Below are 24,534 nucleotides of genomic sequence, written 5' to 3' on the forward strand. Positions count from 1 at the left end.
TTAAGGGGATGAAATCTAGCAATTGCTATATAAATGTTATCAAGCCTCCATGCAAAAGGTCACCACCATATCCAGAAAACCTGTCCCACTCTCATCATTGCCTTTTTTCTTCTGGGAACCAAACCTTTCCCAGAGTCCCATCAAGCCCTGCGTAAAAGACAACTTGCAAGGGACTTTCAAGTCTGGTATAATAACCTCAAGACCACAAGCTGGGACTTGGATAAGGAGGGCCAGGCTGTCATTTGTTTTGGCAGTGCCAACGTAAGTGCATACAACCCTCTGACATCAGCAACATGGGAAAAGTGTCCTTAGGGCATTTATTGAGGAGCTGATTGTATTTAGCTCTATGAGAACCTGACATTGGACTGGTAATAAGGTTTATATATAGCTGCAGAGGATTTGTGTAAAGTGATAACACTCTGTCATGCTGACTGATATATACATATATACAGTATATATAGTCATATATCGGTAAGTGTGACAGATTATTCAATGAAACTATTCGGAAAACAAATCCGCACAGTCCAGTATTCTGACCAGCTCCAAAATTACAACAGAGTGAAGCAGAGAGGTGTATCTGGAGTGGAAACTTGGCCTGGATTGATGACCAGATCTCAAATAATAAATTTGTCCATTTTCCCATTAAGAGATTAGATCATTGTGCCGTCCTCACAACATATCTCAATACTGTTTGTTAAATAAGCTGTCCAAAGTAAATAATTTAGAGTTATGCAATTGTGATGGATGTGTCACATCTGTGCAATCTGCTCTTTCGACTGCTCTATGATAAATGGCCAATGCATTAAACTGTGGTTAACATTTAAAGGTAGGGAATCTATTTTTCTTGGAATTTGGAAAGGTCGAATGGTTCTGGAGTTATTTTTGCATACCTGATGGAGACAGAGTTACAGTAGCTCTTCATTTACAAACTGTTTTGTCTTCCATTCTTGAAAAGGGCCCAAGACTAGGAGTGCTAGGGATGCAATTTATGACCTCTTCGAAGATCCACACATCTTTTGCAATCCAATACAACTGTTCACCATTAATTCTACTTTTACAAAGCCTTTTAATTTCAGTTTTTGTTGACATGGTCAGGAAGGTGATAATCTGATAATACTTTATATTTCTCATGTTGGTGGAAGTTGGTTATATACTGGACTGCATTTTATGTTAAGGTGTTTATAATATTTTGCCACTCCATTAAATTAAATGAGGGCAGCACAATATGATAAAGGTTCAACACCATAAACTACATCCTCTAAGCTGATGACACACTACATTACCCAATAAACGATTAAGAAAACAACAACACACTGATTCCTTTACTTTTTACACAAAATATGTACAAAAACACATAAACCATTTTCACATCACTGCTTAAACTAAATTGGGTTTGCTTCTTATAATTTAACCCCAGCTCCAACATACAAGAAACAGAACAGATTTTGTGACTAAGTGCTATTGTTATGACAAACACAAGTGTAATAACTGGCCTCAGATCAGATTGATTCAGTTGACTTGGGTAATGAAAATGATAGCAGCCACTTTATAAAGGGCTGCTATCCGCATGTTGACATTGAGTCAAATAGTCAATTCTTTCATCACTCAGATTTATGTCCTCATAACAAAGGATGGACAGGGGTTCTGCAGAACTTGGACAAACAATAAAGACGTTCTTAAATATCTATGTATTCTCTAAAGTTATCAATCTCTCTCCTTGGATGGTGAACTTGAATATAAGAAAAAAAAATGTTGAGTGATGCAATTACAGAAACAAATTCCGAGAACAGCAAATGGAGTTTGCATTCACAATACAAACTAAATAGTGTGAAAATTGCAAAAGAGAACAAATACCCACTAACTTTCATTTGCTGTGAACTATTAAACCTTCAACTGTTAAAGCTGTTTACGAGTTGTCCACAACCTAAACACTAAAGCTTGTAGTCATCACCCCTCTGGGATTGGTGAAACAAACTAGCAGAAGCCAAAACATTGCAATTTAAAAACTATTGACTGCCACGCAGCAGTTTATGTCATAAAAGAAGAGTGCCCAAGAAAAGTGAACATGCATATTTAGATACAAACCATCAGACATCATGCATGTGCTTTTGTTAGTTGGTCAAATTTTTCAAACTTTATCAAAATAAATTTGAATTGGCATCTCTGCTACATTAATTTGCCAAAAGTGACACAAAAGTCCAAAGACACCATTGCAAAGTTCTGAACCTTTCTTTTTTTAAAGATTCCTTGACATCAGCTTCATTCTTAAAGTTGTTTGTCACAATTGTAGCTTGCTCCTCGCCTATGCAGCCACACCCAATTGAAGAAGCATTATTTTTCCATTAACTTAATGGGAGCTTAGAGTGAAATGGCAAGATGCCTACTTTTGAACACTGAACACTCTCAGAGTTTGCTTGGATTCATGTTTTTAAGTATTGATTGGATTGGACATTTTAGTCAAAGTTACACTACTGTGTCAGTTCCAAGGATGTTAATGTTGAAGTCAAATTAAATTTAGGCATTTACTCTGGGTAAATGTTTATGAATTGTTTTGATCATTGCAGTCAGAACATCAGGCTGTTTAGACAGATTTGTGTCTCTAGAAGGCCTGTGGTTAGTTTCATCTGAACTCCCAAAGCATTCCTTAGAAAGACAACATAAAAAACTATAGAGGTTTGCAGAGCTGTACTATTACTCTTCTAATTCTGTGGTTCGCTGTGTACAAGAAAAATCCTACTTAGGATAGACCTATTTAAACAGACAATAACACTGGGCCTTAAGTCTTGTTTGCTTCAGTTTAACTTTCCACTTGTTTTACTGCTCCACTCAGAACAAAGTGAGGACAAACTCTTCTGGTACTCATTGATTGATACACTCATCAAACAGGGCAATAACCACCAGAGAAGATACAAAAGAAGCAGCCAACCATGATTTGCATGTGTTACGTGTCGGCTCTAGTGTGTGATGCTGGAAAACAAAACTGGGCTATGAGTTTGCTTTTTGTTAAAACGTCTACGGCATAATGAGGTTCTCTATATTTAGACTGCTATACTGACAGCAGGTTTATGAAATGTTTTTTCTTGCTCCTATCATTAGCCAAATACTGGACTTATGGAAATCCTTTGAAGGTTTCAGTAATGTAGATGAATAATAATGTATTTTACCAAATGTCATCATTTAGAATTCATTGTGAACAGCAATTTTGGGGACCTTCTAGAGGGACCTTCATCGTTGGGCTTCAAAACATTTCTTCAGAAACCAATTGTTGACGTCACCGATCATATGTCCATGTTTTATACAGTCAATAGTTAGAAATACTTCACTGAACTGAAGAATCAGTGTGAGATGTTTTAGCATCCCAGTACAATTACTGTATGTTATTTACAGTCAATGTATTTACAATATCACATTAACCAAAAACGATCATTTCTCCATTTACAAAGCCACCAATTCAAAATTCCTTAATCATCATCTATACATATTCATCCATGAACAGGGAAAATCCACATAGATTATGGTTAGTAACACAACGTACCGATTCTTGTGAAAGACGTATGTGCCCACACCTTGTGTTTGATCAATGGGCTGTGAATCTTGAACACACCCTTCCTAGAATAGAAGTGCTTCATGGAAGCGAAAGACAAACTGTCCGTGTGACTATAGATCTAGCGGGCCGCAAGGCTTTGTTGAGCTGCTCCAGTCCACTTGGTCGACTTCACACCATCACCACGGATTCCTCATCATGTCACTGACAAAGAGCCTTTGTTCGCTCACTTGGGTTTGCATCCTTCTGGGCCAGAAATCACACAAAGTCCTGGTGGAATGCAGCCAGAGATTCACTGCTGAGGCCCTCATACTTAGAAAAACAAAGAAGGCCAAACCAAGTAAAACAGCAAAGGGGATACATGACTTAAGAAAGCACCATCACATTATGATGGTTTGGCAACATCAGTGAAGGATGCTGTCACTCTAAATATTTTAATATTTTTGTTTAATTTGCAAAATAAATTTAACAGATAAATTACCTGGCAGAACTGTCGCGCTTTCTCATGCTCCTTTGTTCATGTATTCTTTGTTTCCTGTTACTTTGTCACTCACCCTTCCTCCTTGTGTCTGAAGTTTTACCTCATTGTATTGTGGTACACCTAATCGCATCCACCTGTGCCTGATTAGCCTAACCTTCCCAGTGTAATAACACTTTTGTGTTTACCAGTTTGTTTGTTCATTCCCTCTCTCTGGGTTCCCATGTTCCCTATGGGGTTCCAGTCTATAACTTGATTTGGTCATCACAAAGTACATTCCTAATGCTCCCGAAAATCAGAGATTGCTCTGGTATCTGTCCTTTATTTTTATCTACCAATTGTACTGCATTTTATGAAGCCAGACACAATCTTGTCATAAAAACATCAGCCACAGCTCTTGCTTATCTCTTTTTTGGAATAGTATGCCTCTAATTTTATTCTCCAAGAATCTTAAATTCCTCTGTACAAGGTGGACTGTCCCAATTGCATTTTCTTGCTTATTAGTTCTTGTAAATTAAGCACACGTGGGAACTGAAAGGTGTTTAGCCTTGTTCCAGTACAACATGTCACCCTTTTGTGTGATATTGCTCAACAACAACATTTTGCCAATACCAAAAAAAGTGCAAAGCGCATTTAAGGACAAGATCACAAAAAGTTGGACTGAGCTCCTGAGTTTTTACTTTGAGCAGTCTGCAGATTTACAGGGTGAGTGCAAATCTTTATCTCCAGTGACAATGGGAGTAAAGCAGACATGGAAAAAGCCAGTTCCAGCTGTTTATCTGCAAGGTGGTCAGAGGTCGATCCAAGCAGGGCTTAAATGAAACTGAACATCTGCCTCTTTAAAACCCTGGAGGTATGAAGAGTTATTATGAGTTGATCAAGTCTTCTCTCTATGCGGTTTGCCTCTCCTCTTCTAATACCTCTCCTCCTTTCTAAACATTTGAATAAATGAGCAGATGATATACTTTCTATAAAGTGTTTGTAGTATCTCACAGATCTTCTTAGGAACACATGTTAAGAGATGAAGAGAGCGTGAAGGGGAAAATTATAAGGTCAAGACATTTTCGCTGAGTCTATGAAGTTTCTTTCTCTCTTCTGAAATCATTTAACCATAAAGTAAGCCATATTAGCAGATTATGTATGTGGGCATTGAGTACACTTTACTCTGCATGCGTTTGTCCGCAGACCAAGGTTATAAACATGGTTAGAGATATTTTTTCCAAAGATAACGGTTAAATCCTGGGTGGTCTGGGTATAAATTTCATAGATAATGCAGGACATGCAGATTTCAGTGCAATGCTCTGGTCAAAGTTATTTTCATAAAAATGGGAGATCATATTTCTACAGTTTTCTTCTCATGTTTTTTCACTTATTGCACGTTGACATTGATTCAAATCATCAGCATATTGAGAACCTACTACTCCAAGGATGCAATACTCTGTGTAAACAATTAGGAATTAATAGTCTTCATGTCTGTTATTTTGAATGTGGTTGAATGATGAGATAAGATTAGATTAGATTGGAAAACTTTATTTAGGAATCGTGCATGAAATCAACCTCATGTTGGTGAAAATTGACTGTGTCTTGGTTAGCTGAACTGTCTTGTGAAGCTGTACTTACCATGACAAGGCGACATCCTCTCAACCTACTAAGAAATTAAACTCTAGTGTAAATCCAGTGAGAAAGACTATATATTTATCTTCTCGATCTATCGCTCATTCATCCGTCTTATGCATGCTCACTCACATTTCCCCTGTCATTCTCGAGCTGTCATTTTCTGGGGCTGTCATTCAGCTGTCTCATCAGCGGTACTCATCTAACCAATTGCATGGCGTTCCTTCCTCATTGTCAGCCTATCATCGTTCTGCTGAATCAGAATCATCATCCATCAATTCTTCAACCATCCAGTCTCAAAAAGTCATCAGCTTCACCACCACCAGTGTCTGGACTCCAGAGGGGGGATTTATTCTGTTGACACTCAGAATTGACATTCCCCATCCCCAAGAAAAGCCCCGCCAAATCACTGAATGACCTCAGGCCTGTGGCCCTCACGTCTCTGGTGATGAAGGCCATGGAGAGGATCATAAAACAACACATCATCAGAGAAACCGACTCCCAGATGGACCCGCTACAATTTGCTTATCGTGCAGGCAGAGGTGTCGATGATGCAAAAACATTCATAATAGACACTGTTCACAAACACCTGGAGCACCCCAACACCTCAGCCAGACTCCTGTTTGCAGACTTCTCCTCTGCATTCAACACCCTGCAGCCTCACATCCTGGCTGACAAACTTTCAACTTGCTTCCATCTGAACGACCAGCTTATCCTGTGGATATTGAACTTTCTGACCAACAGATCACAGAGAGTTCTGGTCAACAACACCTTCTCCAACCTCCAACACACCTCAACTGGCTCCCCTCAGGGCTGCATGCTCTCACCTCTGCTCTTCATCCTTTACACCGATGACTGCAGAGCCACACAGCCAAACTGTCACCTGGTGAAGTATGTGGACGACACAGTTCTCCTGTCTCTGCTGCCAGGCCCCTCTCAGCACCATGGACCAGTTCTTCAGGAGTTTGTGGAGTGGTGTGACAGCTCCTGCCTCGAACTGAACGTGAGCAAGACCAAGACATGGTGGTGACCTTCTCCAACAAGCAGAGGGAACTGGCTGCATCAGCAATCACCACAATCCATGGGAATCCTGTCAAACTAGTAGAGGAGTATAAGTACCTGGGTACCATCTTCAACAGCCTGCTGAAATTCTCCTCCAACACCGAGGAGATTCTGAGGAAATGTCAGCAGCGAAAATACCTCCTAAGGAAGCTCAATTCCTTTGGAGTCAGTAAGAACATTCTTCTGACCTCCTTCATTGAGAGCATTATTACATTTTCTATAACCTGCTATAACTCCACCACCCTCCAGAACAGAAACCGCCTGCAGAGCACGGTCACAGTCTGCTCTAAGATCATTGGACTACCTGTAAGGACTTTGACATTGATCTATGAGCAACAGACAATCAGGCTAGCAGGTCGGATTATGCAGGACCCCTCACATGCTCTCTTCCCAGCGTTTGAGTGGCTCCCCTCAGGACGCCGGCTTGTTCCCAGGGCTGTCCAGCTCCTCAACTCCTAACCCCCCCCCCAACAGACACCAACACCTCTCACCCAATGCAGACTCTCAGCTGTGAACTTTGCTGTTTTTACTTCCTTTCATTTGCCATGCACCTTAACTGCCTCCTATTCCTGTTGTTTCTTATCCATCATTGCACTACGGTCACTTTATTTATCTCATTTTTACCTTTATAGTTATATTGTATATATTAGTTCTGTTGTTCCATTATTCACCATGCACCTTATTAACTTATCATTTAGTATTTGCCTACTTGCACATAGCTCTATATATATATATATATAATTCTCGTTTACTGCACATAGTTCTGTTTACATCTGGTCACTACTGCACATAGTTATGGTTACATCTGTTTACATCTGTTCGTCCGATCACTGTCCACTTATTTCTACTCTTTTATATTTTGTGTTTTTAAGTTAAGTTTAAGCTTTAAGTTGTATTTAAATTGACACTTTATATTTAGGTTAAAATGTTTCGTCTACTAGCACCGTTGTTAATTTACTGCTCTGCGTGCCTTTGAATTGCCCCCCGGGGACAAATAAAGTTTTTTGAATTTGAATTTAATTTAATTGAACATCAACCCAAGTGCCAAAGTCTTTCTGTCAAGTCACATTTCCATGTTATCCATTGCAATAAATAATTTTCTTTATGTGATTCCCTTGTCTCGCCTGATTGAAATGGCAATAAATGAAGCATAAAAAAAACAACAGACACTTGAACCAACCCTGATGAAAAATAAGTGGTTTTGCTTTTGTTGTCTAAAGGTGCAGCAGAGGTCCAGAGATGGTGCAAAATACATCGTAATGAATGATATTTAATGATATAATAATATTTTAAACAAGCTGAACACCAACACTTCACTTTAAGAAGAAGCATTCACGAGACATGAATAAGCAAAACATGTTTTTGAATTTGTAAATCAAACTTTATTTTTAAACTGTGCAAAACAGTATGGAACCTATCCACACCTGTATAAAAACAAGGCAATCAAAACACATTAACACATTTCAATCATATTGTACTGCATAAAAGATTATTCTAAAACAACCTAGTATTTACATTTCCCATGACTTTACAAAACCTGTAACATTTCCCGTACAAATATCCTTATGGTAAAGAACTACATGCCTAGCATAGCGATAGGACTGAGGTAGAGTAAAAAGATAAAGTTGAATTATGTAACAGGAAGAGATTTTCAATGAGACATTATTTTCTAGGCCAGGTGACAGAGAGATAAATTAAAGAGACTAAAGAGATTAAAGACTTACTTGTACTCTAAGGTGTCCTGTGTTGTTTAGGACGTCATTAGGACACAACAGTCCTGAGACGCACAAACTGGATTTTTACAGACAACTGATATAAGCTTTCTTGAGAATGCTAACGATGCTAACATGTACAAAACATTGCAGTAATACTTAAGATACCTAAGCAAGACACGTGTAAAATGATAGAAAATAACAAAACTATAACTCAAAAAAATGTGGCGTTCTTTAAGAAAGGTTTTAAAATAAGAGCTGTAAAATGGCAAAAGTCCCTCAATCCAGTTTTAGTTAGAAACATTGCATGTGTGAGACCGGCATCTACTGCGTAAAATAAAATAAACTGCAGTTAGAAGATTGGAAATGTTAAAACATCCACTGACCGTATTTACACAGAAACTCTGAAACATGTGACACATTCATCTGTCTTAGGTGGGTGGCGAGGGTGAGGGGGGGTGGGGGGGGTTGAGTTTTCATTTATTGTACACAGGTGATAGCAATGAGAAGATGAGGAGAGCGCTAAGCGATAAATTATATAAAATCACAAAATGACTGCTTGGTATTTTAAACATATCTACCGTCTGTTATTGTTTTTGAATTTATCTACAGTGTTGCCAACTGTATGAGGACCCATCGACACCAACTATCAAAAACATTACAATTAACTTATCCTTCTCTAAATTCCCTCCACATGTATGCCAATAAAGGGGAGAAATATCTATCTACAGCAGGGCCGGCTGCTTATATACTCAAAATTAACATATTGTTTCTTCCCTTTTTTATCCGGGTAACCGGGTGATACATCAACACTTACAAAGAGCACATGTTAAAACTAATAAATACAATTTAGAGGATTATCTGTAACAGTCTAAATCTTTAACAGGAAAAAGCATAGATAATCCAGGAGAGCAGAAAGGGGCAATAACAAATCAGCTTAGTCATAAAAATGTAAATATATCAGACTCAATTAAAAACAACCCAAAGATCAAATATTCTAGACAATGATTAAATAAATTGTGATCAGTTTACATTCCTGTGTATGAATAGAAATTATATTTGAAATAAGAACATTAATGTAAACATCATACTTTCTGTAGAATAAGTATTTTTGCAGCACCAGCTGTGTAATGCATCATTATATATAAAAAAAACAGTCTGTAAGTAAGTATAAGTAAGTATGTATAAGAAATATCCATACTGTATGTGGCGTTAAAAAAAACAGAAATGAATTGAAGTCCATTGAAGTATCAGACAATTTTTACTGGTTGGCTGCTAGTTATGAACAGAAAGGGAGGGGGGGGGGGGGGGGGGGGGGGGGGTCGATCAGTCTGCTGGAACTCTGTTTCCACTGAAGGCACAGACACAAGAACAGATAAACAACCATGGTGTCCAACCTGTGGGCACGCTTTGCCCTTCAGGAGCAGCTGAGGTGGCGCTGTTGGTCTTTGGACCTCTGTAGTGAGTCTCACACCCTCACAGTGAAAACCCGGAAAGATCCTCCCTCAATGTTGCTTTTACTGCAAACGGGAAAAATGGGAAAACTTGTTACATTTACTACAGAGGCAACCACTGTCCATCAAACGTGCTCAAAGGGCACGCAAGGAAATGAAAATAATTATTCTACGGCAACATCACTGAATATTGCAGAGTAGTATTCTGCAAACTGGACTTGAAATGTGAAATTGAAGGTGTGCTGCCTTATGTCAAACAAATACATATATTGTTATTAATGTTTGCTTGTAAGAAATACCCAAGCCCTTCCAGCAGCCAACTCAATTAAAACAGTGCACACGAATTTACCAAACAGTATGTGGGCTGCATGGCAGTATCATTGTTTCCATACTTCTTAGTCAGACTGTTTCCAGCCCCAACATGTGTTCAACTTGATGACTTTGTATGTAGTTCATTAGTGTAGGGACCTTGAAGCTCTGCCATGATCAATAATCTTAAAAGGCCTGAGCTATTTGTATCAGATTGCAAATAATTGTCTGTAAAGCACAACCCTGAAGCTGACATTGTTTCCAAGTAATCAGATAGGCTGGGATTACTTCCCAGGAGTCCACACTGCTCGCCCTGCCATGGTGTTGGCACCTTGTTCGGACTCTCCGCTCTCTTTATTGACCTCCTATCCCACTGCCCTGAGTGAGGCCTTCACAGCTCTGCATTGGATTTCATAGAAGTCAGACTTAGGGTATTCTGTCCATTCAGCACTTTGCACGCTCAATTGAAATGCCGGGGTAAAGTAAGCAAAGATCCCATGTGTGGCCCATCCACACATTGAACCACACCATTACTCTTAGAACGCCACATGCCAGCAGAACCCGCCACAAGGGCTTCCTAACCTAGCCTGAGTCCACTGGAGCCAGCCACAGACGTGAGAGTGATGTGAGAAACATGGAGTGCCTAAACCCACTACATGTGTTATTACAGGACACATAAATAAAGGTATGGTATAGTCCATGGCAGCATCTTTCTCAGACATTTTTTAGATTCTTCTGTCAAGAACACTAAACGTGTTACTGTTTCGTTCCAGAAGAATCTCAAGGTTTTTCTTTCCAACACATAACATTTGGTACTAAAGGAGATGCATACGGGTATTGTTCTGTGTAATAACTTACTATAAACTCATATCTGTTTGGAAGTGACCCCATTTAGGAATTTCTTATTAAAAACACATCTTAACCTTGAGATCCATGACCGAACATGCATGATTATTGTTAACATATTTGAAGATTTTATTTCCATTCTTTACACCTCACAGTACAGGCTACTGAACCACTGTGACCGAGACCCTCCTTAACTTTGTTTCCAGTCCAATCTGATCTGCTACCTACATTTGAAATGTATCTTTTATCCTGGCTATACCTGTCCTAGAAGTTGTTAATCTAAACACAGAAATGATTAATTATATTGTTACATAGCTGCCTCTGGTAACCACAACCACAGCTTCAAAGTCATCTAAGTCTCTTTGGGATTTGTAACTCACTAACATTTGGTTAGCCAAACCGAATGAAAATCCACCAACATGAACATAATGGCAAACTGGAAGTCAAGTTACATGACGCACAAATGGCAGTTTGGTCTGTTTTGAAGCTGGTTTTCTCTTTCCCAACACAAAAATACCCCAGACGCACAGGTGTTCTTCATCTAGCCTAAATAGATGGATGTAATTTAAACACCTTAAATCTATTACTGTTGTGCTTGGTCACAAATGCTGTTTGCTGACCTTGTGTCAATCCTAAAAAAAAAGAAAATTCAGCCAGAATAAATTTGAACACTTGATAACTTGCCTTTCCTCTGGTGTAGAGAATTTGCTCCATTTATTCCAACACTGTGTGACCAATGAATTTTAATCCATACATGTTGACACCTCTTAGACTTCAGAGGATTACATTTATAATTTATCATCATGCAATGTGTTATGAGATTACAGCTTTCACTAAATATGTTGCCCTAAAATGGAATATTTATACAAAATGTACAGTACTTTCCTAGCAATTAAAAAAACAATACCTCCTTAGACTTTACTATAACAGCATTTTTCTCAGCATTTAAACTACAGAGGCTTTATAGTTTCACAGCTGCCAAATGTTTGCTTGTTAATGGAGGCCTTCAAAAGCCTTTCTTAAAAACTCCACTGCTAGACAGCTTGGAGCCGAACCTAAAAATATATATTTCTGGAACTCAGACTATCTCCAGGGTCACTATGGAAATCTACAACTATTTGACATGTTTCCTGATCCATCTATCTTCGTGGTGCATTCCTCAACTTGGAAATATAAGCAAAGTATAAATAGTTTACTCAAAAAAATAAAAAGATATTAATACCTCTCAGACTGGATGCCATTTTTCAGGATTCCAACATAGTTCTTTCTTTTGTCAAGTGGAAGAACATCCACAAAACCACCATCTGGTTTGATTACCCCTGCATGGATGGCTGCTTTACAAATACTGGAGCTCTGTGAAGACAAAGTTTGGAGAAAAAGAAGAGAAATGCTTCAACAAGATGGTAAACAGTCCTTTCAACACAGAACAGTTTTAATATTCTCTCCTTATTAAATACACAAACACAAATATGCAAACACACTGACATGTGTGCCAAATGTTTTCCTCACACTCTAAACACGTACAGCAGACCACAAGCCCTTATCAGCAGCCTGGAGCAGAATCATTCATTTCTAGTGTAAACACAGTCTACACTGTGCATACACACCTCCAACATTTCTAACCACATTTTTTATGTCTCATGTGTAATCAGCATCCAGCCTCTACACATTTGGGTGACTTAGATTGCAAAAACCCCCTTGGAAACATTTTCTATGAGCCACCCCTTTTTCAGTGATTTCTGTATGACATAAAAGGTCAAGATCTCCTGGGAACTGTGATCTGTGTCCAGTGGAACATTGTCTCTCTTACAAGGTCCACTACGTTCAGTCTGAAGTGCACTTCACACAAAATAACCAACCTTGACTGGATTACGTAAACTACTTCTGATAAAACCACTTTGTAAGTCTCCTGTCTCTGAGATACATGCACTTAGTACAAGACAATTCCTGGGTAAAAATAGGAGTGGTAGGATCCGACACAGAATGATACTTCTTTAACAGTCTCTGAATTACCTCACCATTACTCCCAATCTCCATGAGACATATTCCTACTGTGATGAAATGACTTTCCATAACTACCATGCCTCAAAAGTCCTGGGAATTCAAACATAACCATGCTGCAGATCCACAAATCCGGTCTCTTCTGTCTGAACTAATAGAACATGAGTATCTAAAAAAACAAGTGAAGGACCTTTATCCTGGTGTGATCCATGATCAATTTTTCCATTCAGAACATGCATACACTAAACAGTGTACGACTTACTTCTGCGTAGATGTTTTGTCCAATCACAGGTGACCAATAAGAAGGCTGAGTCTTGCAGTTGTCTGGACAGAAGATTCTAATAAAAAAAAGAAAAACATTAGTGTGAATGTGAATGAACAGATAAGGTTCATAAAGGTGGAACAAGTTTTCCTCTACAAGGTAGACTTGCATTACACAATTAATGTTTTTTTATAGCTATTTTATGAAGATATTTCATCTTATACAAGACTTATGGGAGCCAACACATGTTATAGATGTCTGCTTATAACTACATTATATTGTGTCACAAACCATCTATTAGATATAAATATACTGCTTATGAATGTTCAGTGGGGGAGTTACAGTAAAGTGTTTCTTGCATGTATTTGTTGGGTTGTCAATGTGTACATTTTTAGAAGTACTTTCAGTACACAAGTATGTCAATACACTCAAAAGCCCCTCTAGAGACAGATGTTGTAAATTAGCATCCACTATAAACATTATGATACGTGCATTGAATTGCTGTTTTCAGTTTGTCTATACATTCTATCTGTCACTCCCTATCAAATAAAACATCACAATTGACGTATTCTTACAATAAAATATAGTTATGGGCTCATTATATTGGCTCATTATTTTATTCTTGAACAAACCTTGGGCAGTGTGTGTTGGGTTTTTTGTAAGGGCAGATTTCAGCTACTGTTGTGTAGCAGTCAGCATTCATTTCTGTCAAAGAGAGTGAAGAGAAACACACTTAATATTTAATTAATAATATGCGTTGACTAACAGATTAAATCTGCTTCACGTCTCAAAGCTCTTCTTGAAATCAGTGCTTCACTTACCTTCCACTTTGGCCACCACAAACGCATTGCCAGGTTTGTATTTGCTGTAAAAGATGTTAGAGGGTTTGGAAATCAGGATAACAAATGTTTTCCAGACAAATCGAGTATCGCAGAAAATGTGAATCATATTTTGTGTCAAGACGAATAAATCATACCTAAGGGACTCGACACCATTCTTTGTGGCTTTAACAAAAAATGGAAACTTGTCCATCCTCGTGATGTCGACCAGTCCTCCGTTGTTGTCGATGATGCCGAAGTGAATTGCAGTTCTGCAAATACTTGATTGCTGAAACAATAAAAAATGTACATCTATAAATATGCATTTACAGTATAAACTGCTGCATGATTCAAGTTTTCTGGAATGTTATTTTTGCTCAGACTCACCACGTCATAAAAAAGAGTTCCCCAAACTTTCCCTTTCTTATTCAGACAATTAGCCGGGCACTTGTATCTATGGAGTGGAAAAAGTGTTGAAGACAAGAGAAGGCGTCTGAGAGGAAGAGTAAGGTAATTTAGAATGAAAACGATTCACAAACAAAATTGAACCTAACCTGTTGCATGCTGCACCTCTGCACTTATCTCGCAGTCTTGTCTCACACTTAATGTTCTGAGCTGCAAGAACAAGAAATACATTTATAAAAAAAAAAAATCAACTAAAAAACCTTTAATTTTAAGGTTATTTGTTTATAACTCGTGTAGTTACAGAGAAAGGTGCTGCCAGGAGTCTTTGAAGGTGGGACCCTGGGTGTGCTGGGTTTAGGAGTGGAGGGTTTGGATGCTGGTTTCTTCGGAGGTGATGGTTTAGGTTTAGGGGCAGGTTTGGCAGTGGTACGAGGCGGCAGTGGAACCTGAGGCTTCTCCACCTCGTTCATATCTTCTGTCTCTGAGCGCCCTGTGTCTACAGATGAACAAACAGATGAGGTTCAGGTAGGCAAAAGGTGGACAGTTTTTTTTTTTAAATTAAAAACCATGTGGGTTGTCTCACCTTTGTAGCACAGGTTATTCCTACACCCTCCTCCATAGCTGGGGGGACACTGGGAACAAGGGCGGCCATGCTGGTATGGAGCCTCACCGATCCAGTTGCCTCTGCAAAATAAACAGTGGAAAGTTTGACTTGGTTGGAAATGAATCATAGGTCAGGAGTCACTTGGCTCATGCAATTACTTCAGCATCCTATATCTGTGGTCCACACACCTATAAAGTCATCAGTCCCACATACTTTTAAAGAACCTCCTTGTTGTCTCTCAGGCAGATAAATCTCTCAATTTCCTTCTCCTTTGCTCACTTATTTTTGATCTATTCTGACATCTGGAGGAATGGACCCAATTTCTCAAACAAGCATTCTTGATATCTAGTGCTATACATCTGTATTACAGTTATATTGGGAACCCACTGAAGCATTTGTCAGCATTGAAGGAGGAGGAATGTAAACTACAGTCAGGAGAGCAGAAGTGTTGATGAACAGGCGAACATGGAGGAATGTTGATCTTACTTTGGGGAATAATTGCACACAAGGTAAATGGCGTTCTCCCATACTTCTCCCCACACATCCATCCTCGGACACGTGTGCACGGCACAGCCCACTCGGTTTGTGGTTGCCCAGACCAGCTGTAAAAGAGGGAAGGAAATAAGAGAAGGGCTAAAGTTAGCACAAAGAATACCTAGCAGAATGAACTGTTTTGCCTATAGCTGACTTTTCCTGTCTCACTTTTCTCACTTAATCATTCCAGAAAATGTAATTGGCAGCCACAATCTTTAGGGTCTCTGGGACTTCAAAGAGTGCCATGTCTGTTATTTTATCCCAGTCAGATGCACTTCATGTCTGAACCCACTCTCCACCTTGACACGATCATCGTCCAGTAAGAAAAAGTGGAAAAATTGGCAGTTTTTAATATCTCAACTCTAAGAAACAGAAGTCAGCATATAGGCCAAAGCTGTCCACGGTGAAATAAAATGCCTTATTAAAAGGAACACCTCTGCATTGGTGTGCCGTGAATAATGTGCCATTTGACATATAATACAACACGGAATGTTCCATAACTCCTCCTCTCTTTCCTCCCAAATTCTGAAACATGTGCTCTCTCTCTCCCCCTCCTCTGGAATATTCATCTTTTCCCCGGTACAGTTACAGGGCACTGGAAGCGGTGACTCAGCACAAACAGGCTGATGAGTGCTGAGAGCTCACGCTAATAAGCAGCACTAGAGGGTCCAGCGTGTCTCTGCACAGGTAGTTTGTGTATGACACTTTCAATGCTTTCCAGAAAATTAAAAAAAAACAGAGACAAGGTGATGATGTTGAGATTTGGCACTGACTCCTCTCTGCAGCATCTTAAGAAGAATCCAGGTCAAGCAGCGAGAGGTGTCTGCTGTGTCTGGAAATGACTACCACATGGCAGTGATCAGGTTGCAGGGTGAGGGCAGAGGGAGGAGTCTGGATGTTTCTGTAAACTCATCCCAGCTGCCACAAAGTAAAGTCTAGTGGAAGAGGAAGCCAGCTCACCCACTACTGTCTCATTTTGATCAATTTCTTCAGTTTCATCAACTCTTTCACACTTATTTCTGTGTTTTTCTTCCACTTCTAGCATCTGATTGACTAATTGTGTTTCTAACATCACTGTTTTCTCTGTCAAGTTACTTTATCCATGCCTGTCATTTAACCCCTCAGACTCTCCACAACTCTAACCATAAATACTATGAAATATCATACAGGCTGCACAACACATGTTCTGCTCTGCAACACCTGTCAAGCCACACATTTGACATATTACAGATAAAAGAAGGCACATGACCACATACTATTTTTTTTTTTTTTTTTTACATGAGTATCATATAAATTACAGCACATGGCTCTAAAGGAAGTTAAAAATATTGTTTAATCCTAACATTTACAAAAAAATGATGCTAATATTTTCAATTTCCTTCAGTAACTGATCCGGTTAAGATTCAGGTTCAGGTATTGCAACTCGCTACCTAGTGCTTTGTTAATGGAGAACATAAAAGCACAAAGCACAACAGAAAGCACAACCAGATTTATTGTCCATTTTCTACCAAAGATTGTTCTCCCTTGTTAGAACTGTGCACCTACATTATCCACGATATAATCACCATTCAAAGACTTTGCATAAAAATGCAGAATCTGTTCAAGTATAATTGTCCAGTAGCGTTTCATTGGGCTTGTCCTTGTGGAGCAAAAAAATGCAGAATGCATCAGTCATAATGTAGTCATCTAGCACAGATTAAGCTCTTTAGCAAACACTATAAAAAGATATCTGTCTCCCTGAAAAGTTGGCCGAGGCTCCCAGAGGTTTAATAGCCTCACACAGCTGGTGTGTTCCAAGATTCACTACAATATTACTCAATCGATGAGAATCCAGAATTTCAGGTGTGTTATGCTAGTAGCGTTTATTTTAGCTTTAAAATACTAGAGATCGTTAGCAGGTCTAAAGTGGTCTGGCTAGCTTTCTGTTTCTCAAATCAACACGGTCACATTTTGTAGACTTAAGCCCCAGCCAGCACTGACCAATGTGACGTCATCTTTTTTCACACATGTTGTCACTGCTTGATTGCAAGCAGACACTGGTGTGTAAGTGTGAAGTTCCCTTTTAACCTACTTTTTGTATGTCTTAAAAATTTCCCCTGAACTCTTTCACCTTAACTTTCCCGATGTCCGTTTTCTTCCTTGTTTGTCTCACCTGGGTGTAATGGGTGCACATGGGCCCTGAGCAGCGTTCTGGACACCAGGGGTTGCACTCATGGGGGTAGGGGTATGTGTAGTCTTTCACCTCATCATACCAGGACTGGACATGGAAGGAAGGAGGCCTGTATCTGTGGGGCACACACACACACACACACACACACACACACACACACACACACACACACACACACACACACACACACACACACACACACACACACACACACACACACACACACACACACACACACACACACACACACACACACACACACAGACAAATAGTAGGCTCAGTCAGAGGCCATCCAGGTTCTACGGGCAAAAGGGAAATATCTGAGGGAGCTGCCAGGTGGTGCTTTGGCTAGACTTGAGAAACACTGCATGAACCTCCCTGCTCCTCCCTCTCCCCCTCCTCTCTTCAGGCCTCGAGTGACGAGTCTGAGTTTGACCTAGCACACAAAACAGCAGTCTGTTCCTCTCCATAACAGGGGAAATCAAATCAGACTGAAAAAAAGGAATCAAAGCAAACATAAATAGGCTCCGCTGCCTAACAAATCAGGTGTATCTCGTATAATAAACATCTCTTTTTACGGTATTGAAAAGTGCTGAGCTTACAAGTGGACAGGAGAGGGGGAGTGGAAAAAAAAAGGACTCCACATCAGAGTTTTCTGGCACAGGAAGAAAAGAAACGCATATGGAGATGAGAACAGGGCTGTGAGAATGAGAGAAGATTCCTGGAAAGGCACCTGCTGTGATAGGCGAACACGGTCATACACAAAGACATTACTGTGTCCACTGTCTATTCAGACACAAAAAACCCATTCACAACAGCATCGGCCTTAATACATACTCACACTGAGTAGCAATGTGCTTGTGCATAAACATTAAAAAGTTCTTTATTGAATGAGGAAATCAGGTCAATTTTGAGTCTTTTTAAATTTATTCTGGCTTCAGTTATATACTGACTTTAAACATTTTCTCCAACTGCATGCTGTTATCTATGTTGACAAAGTTTAACAGACCAAAGTTTGACATGGCCATCCCTTAAGCCATACAGTTAACATCAATTAAAATTATTATTGGTTGATTTAAATGTGTCACCTCCTGCAGGGGGTGTCCAAGAATCTGTCCCAAAATGTACAAACCGACTGTTTATTTAGACTAGATGCATTAACCTATTATATCAAATAATCAAATACAGAGCATAACCTCTTGTCAAAGTAAATGTGAAAGGAAATGTGATCTTATGAATGTAGTGTAACTAATGAGTCAAGCATTAATTAATGATTAATGATTAATTGACCAATAACAAAGCTATTACCTAATAATTTTAAATAGTATTCTATATAAACAAATACATAAATAAAGGTTCTTGAACTACAAACAATGTTCATAAGATTAGTTTTTCAGTTTTCTGATTTTGGTAGATTTTCAACTGTTATTATTATTCTATATAGCAAAAAAAGTGTCACAGCTGTGTCTTCCTACACATCAGCCTCTGTGTGTTGTAGCGTCTCACCTTCCCCAGTGCACAGCCAGGTTTTGTCCAATAGATGCAAGCAAGTCCTGAGGTCCATGATCCCAGTGACACTGCTCAGCCCATTGAGTGGCAGTCCGCTCCAACTCGTCATCCCAGACCTGCGCGCAGAAAGTCAAACAAGCATCTCACAAGGGATTCAGTTATGTAAGTCACAAATGGGGGGGATGTGACAAAATGTACAAGCTGCATCTGCTACAGTATAAACACTTTGATGCACAATATGTTCACACAAAGTTACAGCCTAATAACAATCTGTTTAGTGCTTCTGCCCCTGCACTTCCTTCTTATCCAGGGAGCTGACACTGAGCCGCATACGAGTACAACATTAACCTGAGGTGGTGACATTTGAGAGGAGCAGCTGGCGCCTGGCCCTCGTCCACTACAAATCTTTAGCAATCACAGCTGAATTATCTACATTTCCTGAGTGGGTTTCTTTAGAGCAGCAGAGAGGAGGGTGGAAAGCAGAGAAGACACCTGATTCCAGAAGTGGAGGGGGGGGGGGGGGCTATGAAGGGAAGGAGGGAGTACTGTATGCTCTACAGCATGGCCAATCTCCTCAGTAAATTTCCAGCATTTTGGTGGTCCCTTAAACATGCACAGACAGACACCACTGGAACCCGTAAGACCCATGGACTAACAAACTAACACAAATGCACACGCGCACACACACACACACACACACACACTCTCTCTCTCTCTGCCTGTTGGCTGGAATTTGAGAGAGCACTGGGCTGAGTAAACCTTCAGACACTTTCCTACCTGGGTATAACCGCACAAACAGGCCACCACTGCTTCTCTCAACTTCATGAACCTCACGGTTTCCAATAACTATCTGTGTGTGTCTCAACAATAATTCCCCTCCTATCATACTCATTCATCCCCAAGTTTCCTGTTTACTTGCATTATTCTCTGTGTCCCCTTTTGACCCAGCCCCGCCTCCTGCTTCTGTCTTCTCTCGCACAAAGCTGTTTGCAGATAGTACAGACTCAGCATTATTAACCTGCTTGTAAAACAGCAGCACAGCAGGCTGGCAATTGTTCACCAGCATTACTGGATGTTTCCAGCAGAGAGAAAAGGTTGTTTTTATTACAGAAACACCAATTTCACATGCCTTATTTCAAAGCTCACAGTGACTGATACATGCAAGTTAAAGGGGAATTCCTATATTTTCAACCCAGGTCCCATTTTATAGGTTATGTGTTATATGTTAAAAGAAAGGCGCCAGTAGTTTTCCAGCCAGAACCCAATCCACAATTGTAATGGCTACATTATAATCTTTTGGGGGAAATTACAGTTGAGCAGGTTAAATAAACTAATAGAGTTTAACTAGTTCAGGTCGTTATGCTGTTTCTGGCAATGTCACATGAAGTATCCTTAAATCTTACTGTGAGGCTACAAGTCGCAGAAAGAGAATGGTAAAAACTACAATTCTACTACACTTTAGCAGATGTTTTTGTCCAAAGTGATATACATCTGAGAGTAAGCACAACACAAGCAAGGATGTAGACAGGAGGAAACAACGTCAGTGCCAACAAATAGCTTCAAGTCTAATCAGACACAGGTGCTGACAGGCAGTGCACAGAGGCAATGCACAGTGTGTATTACAATTAGATTATTTTCAACAACGTGGGTGTCAGAAGCATAAAAAGTGGGTGGGAATATTTAATGTGGGATCTGGGGGAGAACATTTCGAGATGTAATTTTCTGCATTGCCATGCATTTCGACATGTTTTATCTGGCTATGGCATGAAACACATTTTGTAATTCTTTTCAGGTGAATGTGATTTCCTCCCGTCAGATCACTTATTTGATTATATTAAAAAGTACCGAAATGTCATTGATGGTTAATTCAGAGGATCTCTTTGGATCCTAGAAAGCATTTCTGTATTGGAATGACAACACGTGAAATAATCAGCTGCGTCACTGCTGCTGGCTGAAGCAATATACCAGAGGAATTCTAAAATATTTTAAAAATGTTATTTATATATCTATAATTTGCACAGGTTGAAAAATAAAGGAACTCCCTTTAAGATTTTTATATTGAAATGAAACATGTTAAACTCTGAAATGTCTGTGTTGCTTAGGAATCATAATGGGATTGGTCATTGGGGTAATGGCACATGTCTCACCATATACTCCATGTTGGATGCAGTGGGGTAGACGCCTCCCCTTAACTTGTTGTGCAGCTGTACGATCTCCTCGTGGTCCGACCAGCGGATGGCTCGTCTGGTCCTGTTGACAGCCATGTTGCTGTTACCGTTGTGGTCCAACTCCTCTTCGTAGCGGCTCAGCAGCTGCCTGAGCTCCTTGGAATCAGGCAGAAAGAGGGAGGCTGAGTCCCTGACACACACCAGCAGGAGGGAGAGGGATAGGGCCGGCAGCCAGAACATGGCAGCACAGGTCATTCTGACACTTCAGCTGTCTGAGGTTTGACTTTCAGACGACTACAGAGAGCAGAGCTTCAAAGTCTCAGACACAACCTGCGGGGAGGAAATATTTCATGAGTCTTTCCCTGTGGAGTGAGTCAACACGGTAGTGCACAGATTACAAAATACAGTGTTAGAGATTAATGATCAAACATGGAAGTCACTTTTTCTAACAAGTTTCAGTTAAATCCATATGATTATACACACATAGACAAAGATATATGCAGGTTTACAAAGTATTAAAAGTTTGATAAAGTACAAAAAAATACTCTCAGGGTTTCTTTTTTGTCTAATGCCAAACAGCCCTGCAGGAAGTTCTTCTATTGAGACATTTGGGTTTTTTTTGGTAATGGTTTACACTGAGTTCTTAACTACTCATTGTTTCTTGCAGCTGTGGCCGGTGTTTTATTTCAGTGAATGATACTGATAGATGTCCCTGATATTTTTTCACCTCATGTATGTAGATGGTATGCTCACAAACAATAAAAAAAAAGCCCCATTCAAATCCCCTCACTGCAGTACAGATAGTCTTGATAGTGACCATCGACTTGAAAATGTCACTGCTCCAATGTTGGATCTAAATATTTTAGGTATGTTTTCCACTTCCTATCCACAGAAGCAATGATGTATCGTGGGTAATTGCAATATATTGGGTGTCACCAGACTCGCTTCATCATAATACTGTCATAATCATGTGCTGCAAATTATGACATCCCATCCTTGCAATATGTATTTATTTATATACATTTATCTAGTTCATTGAACAAACAGAACAGTTAAATACACATCTTAGAATGAAACTTTTAATAAGATATTGTTGTATTTTGTAAACCTTCAATTACTTTCCCATAAACACAAAAATGACATGAACTGTACCACAAACTGCAAAAAGCAAGCATCTATGGCCCGATGATCAACTCTGTCTTCACAGTAATAATATAGCCTTACAAACTCCTGTTACAAGGGTAAATTTCAATCTTATCATTAGTCATATTACAGTCTTTCGATTTGCTTTCCTGTAGTTGTAGACTGCATGCTAAAAAATACTCTGTCCTCGTCTCCTCAGATTCTCTGATTATTTTCTAACCAAACTGAGCAGCAGGGTGGGACACTGAGGAGGGAGACCTGACAGACTTTCACCCTGTTGAACTGTCTTTGAACAAAGGCCTGCATTCCTGACATAACCAGCGGCAAAGTTCTTTAACTGACCCTGCAGCTGACCTCTTGTCTGGACAGAAACAAAAAGACGGATGATATTCGCTAATAGAGCTGAACCTTATATCTCCAAGTCACACACTTTTAGTAACACAGAGGAGCAAATAAGAGGGGGAAATTAAACCAAGCTCTATGACTGGCTTGGTTGCTCTTATCCTTGAATCCCATTCCCTCTCAGTGAAAAGTCTGCTGAGGTCTGGCACTGACTCTGTGTCAACACAATGTGCCAGCACAGGAGGCACCACACCCTCCTCCCCCTTCTTCTTCTTCTTCTTCTTCTACTCTCCCTGTGCCCCCTTTTCACACTAAACCTCTACCAGCTCCTCTGTCTGTGCCCTTCTCATGGCTCTCATGAATTTTATAACTGAGTGACAGACAGAGCAGAACAATCAGATACACACAGGTTCACATCCACATCTTTGTCATTGGGAGCTGAGGCCGCTCTGCAGTTGGAGTCTGATGTAAAGAGATGACCTCAGATCCACTTCAGCACAACACTGATGGTAACTCATGTCCCAACACAAGAGTCTGATAAATATGTATCTACATAGTTGCTTGCATTGCTTTACATACAAGGGAGACCTTGAAAGATGTTTTTTTTTGTTTGACCCAGGACCTCTAAAATGGCCTTTTTTTTTAATGATAATAAAATCTTGCTTTAAATTTTAAAAATTCCTTTCTATTCTACACTAACCAAAGAATGTGTAAATGATTTCCCATTCTGGTCAGTTTTCATTAACATTTTTCAGTGAGGCTGCAGACTCTTAGGCTTAATGGATAGCTGTGTCTTGTTAATGCCCTCTTTTACATTGGTTTACCCCTAACTGAAATATACTGAAAAGACTTCATAGTGTCACAAGTAGCCTAGTAGAGTAACTCAGATCATCTAATGAGATCAAATTGGCTTACAAGGGCAGGTTTAGCTTAATTGATAAAAAATCAGATAAAATAACATTATAAAATATCTACTGTACCCCCCCCCTCCCTCCCTCCCCATACAACCACAAAGCTATAGGATAACACTGTTAAAAGAGATGCGTGTAATGTCTCACCTTGCTCACCCCTTTCAGTTAGTATCCTGTTGATTGGATATTTGGGAGCAGATCCTCTTCGCGCAGTAGAGTCCTGTTATTCCCTAAGAGAGCACTGAGAGCTGCTGCGTGTTGGCAGAGTTCCTGAGGCACATAGGAGCTGTGTACCTCCTGAGCAGCTCACCGCGCCTTATATAGAGAAGGAGACCCCTCAGGACCAGGAGCAGAGAAAAAAAAAAAAAAAAAAAAATCACCAACTCTCCCGCCACCTCCCCCTCGCCACCTCCCCCTCTCCTCCACCCGCCAGCCTCCCTGAAGTGGGCTGTGTTCTTGGCACAGAGAGCGCGCACGCTGACGAGCAGGCTGATGTCAGGAGGAAAACTTACAAATCCTGTAAATCAGCGGTCTTTCAGGCGAGTCAGCAGAAGTTCACCTCCTCTGAATTGTGTTATGGTGACATTTATTATGAATCATTATCAAGTAGGCACAGGGAGACAATTAGAATTATAAGTCATCATTATT

General features: G+C 39.8%; 1 protein-coding gene across 2 annotated transcripts; it reads right to left on the reverse strand.

Moving 5' to 3' along the window:
* Positions 1–8,063: 8,063 nt before the first annotated feature.
* On the reverse strand, positions 8,064–24,188 carry crispld2 (cysteine-rich secretory protein LCCL domain containing 2). 2 transcript variants are annotated; one of them, XM_065952968.1, is made up of 15 exons: positions 24,043–24,188; positions 21,470–21,820; positions 19,320–19,438; positions 17,796–17,928; positions 15,596–15,711; positions 15,089–15,189; positions 14,807–15,001; positions 14,655–14,715; positions 14,488–14,554; positions 14,259–14,389; positions 14,104–14,147; positions 13,915–13,987; positions 13,283–13,358; positions 12,242–12,372; positions 8,064–9,930 (listed from the first exon to the last, which is right to left on the reverse strand). In XM_065952968.1, exons 2-15 carry the CDS (start codon positions 21,743–21,745, stop codon positions 9,879–9,881), a joined length of 1,575 nt encoding a protein of 524 aa, XP_065809040.1. In that variant the 5' UTR covers positions 21,746–21,820; positions 24,043–24,188; the 3' UTR covers positions 8,064–9,878. The 2 variants fall into 2 exon arrangements, with proteins under 2 accessions (XP_065809040.1, XP_020516831.1); XM_020661175.3 differs by having other exon boundaries at positions 24,034–24,186.
* Between the last annotated feature and the right edge of the window lie 346 nt (positions 24,189–24,534).

This window comes from Labrus bergylta, chromosome 3 (genome assembly GCF_963930695.1).
Source record: "Labrus bergylta chromosome 3, fLabBer1.1, whole genome shotgun sequence".
Classification (NCBI taxonomy): domain Eukaryota; kingdom Metazoa; phylum Chordata; class Actinopteri; order Labriformes; family Labridae; genus Labrus; species Labrus bergylta.

What these genes read in the sequence shown, in the direction of transcription:
- crispld2 (XM_065952968.1), bottom strand. Translation starts at nt 21,745, where the DNA reads ATGACCTGTGCTGCCATGTTCTGGCTGCCGGCCCTATCCCTCTCCCTC. An exon ending in TGTGGTGGCCAAAGTGGAAG is followed by an intron (nt 13,988 to 14,103) that starts GTAAGTGAAGCA and finishes TCTCTTTGACAG; the next exon opens with AAATGAATGCTGACTGCTAC. An exon ending in GACAAAACATCTACGCAGAA is followed by an intron (nt 12,373 to 13,282) that starts GTAAGTCGTACA and finishes TTGTCTTCACAG; the next exon opens with AGCTCCAGTATTTGTAAAGC.